This window comes from Propithecus coquereli, unplaced genomic scaffold (assembly GCF_000956105.1).
Source record: "Propithecus coquereli isolate 6110/MARCELLA unplaced genomic scaffold, Pcoq_1.0 Scaffold91, whole genome shotgun sequence".
NCBI classification, from domain to species: domain Eukaryota; kingdom Metazoa; phylum Chordata; class Mammalia; order Primates; family Indriidae; genus Propithecus; species Propithecus coquereli.
In genome coordinates this window covers 5236047-5242052 of record NW_012155396.1, presented here as the reverse complement: position 1 = coordinate 5242052, position 6006 = coordinate 5236047, and the positions used below count along the sequence as shown (strand labels likewise).

The window sequence follows — 6006 nt, the reverse complement described above, 5'->3', positions numbered from 1 at the left end:
TCTCGCTCTTGCTCAGGCTGGTCTCGAACTCCTGAGCTCAAGCAATCATCCCACCTCAGCCTCCCAAAGTGCTAGGATTACAGGCGTGAGCCACTGAGCCTGGTGTATCTTAAGTATCTTATCTTCACCCATTTAGTCTTGATTTTATTCTTTTCCTGCTCTAGAGCTTGCTGCTAAAAATAGGTTAGGCACCAGATATAGAAACATCTATAGCAGCTGCAGGATTTTTTCCTAGGTTATTTTTAAAATCTCTTCGGTTAAAATTAGATACACTGGCTTATAAATAATTTAATAAAGTCTAAATTACAACATTAAATATGCTTGTCTGACAATTTGTTATATCTAGAAAAATAGTGTGAACCAGAATTTTCAACCTTCTTGAGATTTTCTTTATTCAATATGGAGTATGTTTTAGAGGAAAAAATAAAAAGTAGAAGGAATGCAACATTTCTAAAAGTAAGAATTACTAGGTCAAAGGGTATGAACATTTTTAAGGTTTTTGATACATATGGCCAAATTGGATCCAGAAAGGCTATATAACATTTATACTTCCTTCAACATATGAGCTTCATTTTCCCATACCCTTGCCAACACTGGGTATTCTTATTTTTAGTCTTTGTCAACCTAATAAGTAAAAATATCTTATTGTTTTGTCATGTTTATAATATTGAAAATAAATATTTGTTCATATTTATTGACATTTCTTTTTTACAAATTGATTATTCATATCCTTTTACCTATTTTTCTAGTGGACATCTGCTTTTAACCTATTGATTTATAAGAACTCTTTATATATTCTAATATAACCCATTTGTTACAAATATTTCTCCCTTGTTATTTATCTTTTTATTTATGGTATTTGACATAAGAGGTTTTTTATTTTCTGTCATCAAATAAATTAATCTTTTTTGTCTTCCTTAGAATCATATTTAGAAAATTCTTTCCCATACCTATATTTTATAAATTATCCAAAGTTCTTTCTAGTATGGTTATAGTGGAGCACCACTGATATCAGTGAGGTGATTTATTTCTACCATCTAATACATATTAAGTGATTCTAACTCCCCAAAACTTATAATTACAGTCCCAACGGTGGCCTACATGAAACATAGGTTTAAAATTAAGTTCTAGACCTTTCTTACTCCAATTGTTTCACTGGCTGTTTAGACAATTTTTAAAAACCAGAGTTTTGAATTTATAAAATTCATTCAAAGTTCCCTTTAACCCATATGAAGCACAGATCTCTTGCTAGTTATCACCCACCTCTCAAAAACCTGTTAGGGATCCTTATGATGGGACAGGACTGAATGAAGCGCCTCCTAACTGGGTCCCATCGTATTTTCTTCTTACCTGTTACCACAATCATCAGCAATAAGTCAGACACATACAACACATGGCAAATAATACATAGTTACTGTAGTTATAAAGACAGAAAAACAGAAAACAAAACAATACTTGAATACAGAAAGAAAGTGATGTAAAGTAGTATTTAACCCTGTTTTAGAAGTCAAAATTAAATTAATATATAAGCTGTGACAAAAGTTTTTAACTCTCATCCCCAAATAAATACAAACAATTGTGGGCACCTTTTTCAGAAGTGTGGTTCAATAGTATGTGCACTCAGTAATCACCAATGCCATCGTGTAGGCAAAAATTACCAGGAGCTTTACGAACATATTAGAAACAATGACATTTTTGTCACTGTTTGTCAGTTATGTCAAAAAAAGAGATCTGACCAAAACTAATTGGGCGTAACATAGGCTCCTGTTCTCGTCAAGGTTTGGTATCCTTCTTTTATTAATTACATGGTTACGAAGATAAAGCAATGGGCAGCATTCTTTAAATATAAAATAAGGTGATCCTACTATAATTAAATTTTATGATAGCAACCAAATAAAGCAAACATTTACTATCTTGGCACTTCCATGGAGGGAGGAGAGGAGTTCATCTACCTTCCCAGGAAGCAAATTAGCTCCATGTTAACCCCAATTAAAACTGTTTTCTTATAAATAGAAGAAAAATTCAATGCATTTATGGAACTGTTAAATGTGATAATTTTCTCTTTTTCTAAAGTTTTGATAGCTACCAAAAATAGCTCTTACTGACAATAAAAACAATTAACATTTGTATAATGCTTAAAGTTTACAAAGAGCTTCCACATATATTATCTCATATAACTCTCACAACAATCTTGTATTGATTCAACAGTCATTTCATTAAGCATCTGCTATATCTGGAGCCCTAGGCAACCTAGGGTTGCAAAAGAAGGATATGATTCCTACTCTTAAGAGCCCATGGTCTTATGAGGAAGGCAGATGTGTAAACAAATAATTACATTACAGTGCAGTAATTGCTGTAACAGGGGCTATAAAAACACTTTGAAGAAGATATTATCATCATAATTTTACAAGTAAGAAAACTAAAGGAAAATTAAGTGATTTAACACCAGAGCTAGGATTCAAGCCCAGGCCGCTGACTGTAAAACCTGCCCTTGTTCCATTACACCACACTTACCCTGTCTCAGATTCCCTAGAAAGAGAATGGTTTTTATTTTTGGCAGTTGGAAATATACTCAGATGTTCATCAGCAAGGTCTAGTTTGCTTACTACAGAACCTGTACATAGAGACATACAAATTATGTGTAATGAAATGGCATTACACAGAATGTATGGCACATTTACTTAGTATTGTAGAGAAGACAGACTCGTGGGCAAGGGGAAAAATTATTTATTTTGCAAAAACGTTTATCTTTTAACACTCTAAGTCTCTTAAATCAGTGGTTTCCAAATGTTGGTCTGCAGTCCACTGCTAGGCTAAGGTGAAGATTCACCAGTCAAACACAAAATGAGAAAAATAAGGGCAAGGCAGTTGAGTTTTTTCAAAAAAGCTAAAATGTTGTATTTAAAGGTCTATCCTTTTTTCAGAGATTAGAACCTTTTTGTTAAGTATTCTTTATGAAATGATGGTGATGAGGAAATGATTTTGTTTTTTAATATCCTTTCTTGGAAAAACAGAAAATTTGTAAGCCTGTATCTATCCAAATATATATACGTACATATGTATTTTTTTAATTTACAGGTTTATGACATTCAAAAGCCTAGAGAACCACTGCTTTAAATCAATACAGTATGTGTTGATGATTCCAAGTTCAACACTGTAAACCACACTGTCAAAGGATATATAAGATGTATAAGAAACTTCCCCTGCTCTCAAGAAGCGTATATTTTAATTTGGAAGACAAGACAGACACATGAAACAATTAGATAGCAATATAAGACAGAATATAACAAGTGATTAGCTTAAAATTTGACATTTTTATTGTATCAAAAGTGTTAAAATGTACATACCCTTTGACCCAGCTATTCCACTTCTAGGAATCTATTCCTAAAGAAACAATCATAGATGCATGGAAAGATGTATGGACAAAGATATTAACTTTGGTATTATTTATAATGGTAAAAAATTAGAAACACTTTCAATGTCCAATGATAGGGAGATGGTTAAGTAAGTATGCTAAATAAACATACTTAAATATGTTCATATTCTACACACCACTAAAAGGTATATACAAAACTATTAACATGACAGAACATTCACAATATATTACAAATGAAAAATGCAAGGTACAAAATAATATTAAATTATAATACCATTTTAGTAAAGAAAAAAGTGTTTATATATTCAGGAAAAATATAGGAAAGATATACATCAAATTTTAATTGTGGTTATCTTTGGATGGTCATTATGAGTGATTTTTGCTTTTTCCCCTTTACGCTGCTCTTTATTTTCCAAGCTCTCTCACTGAGTAGGTATTACTTTCGGACTGGAAGGAAAACAATACCATATTACTTTAATTTAAAAAAATGATAAAAAAAAATGGAAAGAAACATACCAGTGTTAACAGTGGTTATGATTGGGGCTGGGGTTATTACCCCTTCTATGTTATCCAAAAATTCTAAGACACATTATGTTATAATGCAAAAATGTAAAACTACTTTAGAATAACACTGAGGGAATAACATTAAAAATTACTGAACCAAAGTTGTAATCTGAAATCCTTTTTTGTTTTCTCAGAGCTTCTGTGAAACATCTTTGGCATGTTTTTCTCTCAGCAACCAATATAGGCAGAGGCTAATGTTGACTCTATGCAGGTTTTTCAAGCAAGGTAGGCACTGACTTCAGAACCCACATTTCATTCTTTCACCCAAAGAGCAGGAAAAAAGAGAAACCAGCAACATTGTAACGTAACACCAAGAAAAATGTTTTATTTTTATTTTTAAAGAAATATATGCTTTTCCAATTTCATATAAATATATTCCTGGTCTAAACTTTTGTTCACTGAAGTTTTAATTTTTATATATGCAAACTGCCAATTTTCATTAGTGATTGCTTCTACCCTTCAAAACAAAAACCATAATTTCCTCAATGGTTTCATCAATATTTTATTTTTTGCTAGGTTTTTAAATATGTTCTCCTTTTTACTAAATTTACTTCACTGTAAATATAATATGGTCATTGACTGAATCAAGATGGTAGGCTAAGCACGCTGCGAGCAAGCTCACCTTTCCCCCAAATCTCCCAAATGACATAAAAGCCATAAAAAAAAATCCATAATCAAAAGAAAGCAAGAAATGCCCTTAGTGGATTAACACTATAAGGAATCACTGAAAGATAATAAACTGATAGAATCAAACTAAAGGAGGAAACCACAGTCCTATACACCAAGAGTAGAGGACTAGGGCAGGTGGTGAGAGTAGCTCTCAGGGTAAACTAAGCCCAGAGGTGGAAGACAGCTGGAAGAAATGCAACAATTTACGAAATTTACAGCATGACTGATTGGAGGGTAGCACAACAGTTATAAAGATCAACTCCTCCCACCTTCTCTAAGTCAAGCATTGTAGAATAGAGGTATTTGCTCCCAGATGGGAACAGTAGCAACAAACACTCTCCACCTAGGAACAATAAGTATGAATACTTGGATCAGAGAGACAGGACAGAGACCTGTGTGGATATTAACACTCGGACAGAAGAGGGAACAGTCACACTGAAGAAGAATAGTGACTGGTACACTTCATCTCAGTGCACATTCCATCCCTACCCACAATCGGTGGAGACCCACTGCAATAAACAGATGTAACATTCACAGGAAGGGTAACAAGGACACTCAAATAAAGACGAATGAGCATAAAATCAAGACCCAAATATTAAAAAGTAGAAAAGCATATACTTTTAAAAAGCTGAGATCCAAAAGTGAATTGAGCAATCTCTATCAAAATTTCGACTGCCTCGTTTGTTTGTTTTTCAGAAATGGTCAAGCTTAATCCTAAACTTCATATGGAAATGCAAGGAACCCAGAATACCAAAACAATCTTGAAAAAGGAGTGTAAGTTGGAAGACTCATACTTTCTGATTTCAAAACTTACTAAAAAGATACAGTATTCAAAATACTGTGGTATTGGCATAAGGATGGACATGCAGATCAATGGAATGAACAGAGAGTCCAGAAGTAAACCCAAAAACATCTACGGTCAATTGATTTTTGAGAAGGATAACAAGACTATTCAGTAGGGAATAAATAGCCTTTTCAACAAATGGTCCTGGGACAACTGGATATACTTTTAAATACAGAATTTTATACCTACTCAAACTCTTGTCCAAGAAGGAGAATGAACAAGATCCTTGGATGTGCAAGGACCCAAAAAGTTTGTTTCCCTCAGACTTCTCAAAAAAGAATTACTCAAAGATATATATCTGAAATAAAATTTAATCCAAGAATAACAAACAAAGCATAAGAAAAGAATAAGCAGAAAAACCAGTAAAATCTGTAAGTCTAAATAAGCACTGATTGGGAAGGAAAAAAACACAAAACCTTACTAACATTCAAAACTACATTGATATCAACAGGAATAATTGTTGATTAGGTAGGAAGAGGGGTTGGGAGAAGGAAAAGCAGAAGAAGGTTAAAGTCTATCTTGTTCAGAAGAAGGATAAAGAAAGTGATTAATA

At 33.0% G+C, this 6006-nt stretch overlaps 1 protein-coding gene across 1 annotated transcript in view; it reads right to left on the bottom strand.

Moving 5' to 3' along the window:
* Nucleotides 1–6006, bottom strand: part of KLHDC10 (kelch domain containing 10) — a 77124-nt gene that overhangs the window by 42010 nt on the left and 29108 nt on the right. Inside the window, exon 2 of the mRNA XM_012664799.1 lies at nt 1264–1350. Within this exon, the coding sequence (XP_012520253.1) occupies nt 1264–1350 (87 nt within the window). The remainder of the gene's footprint in view (nt 1–1263; nt 1351–6006) is intronic.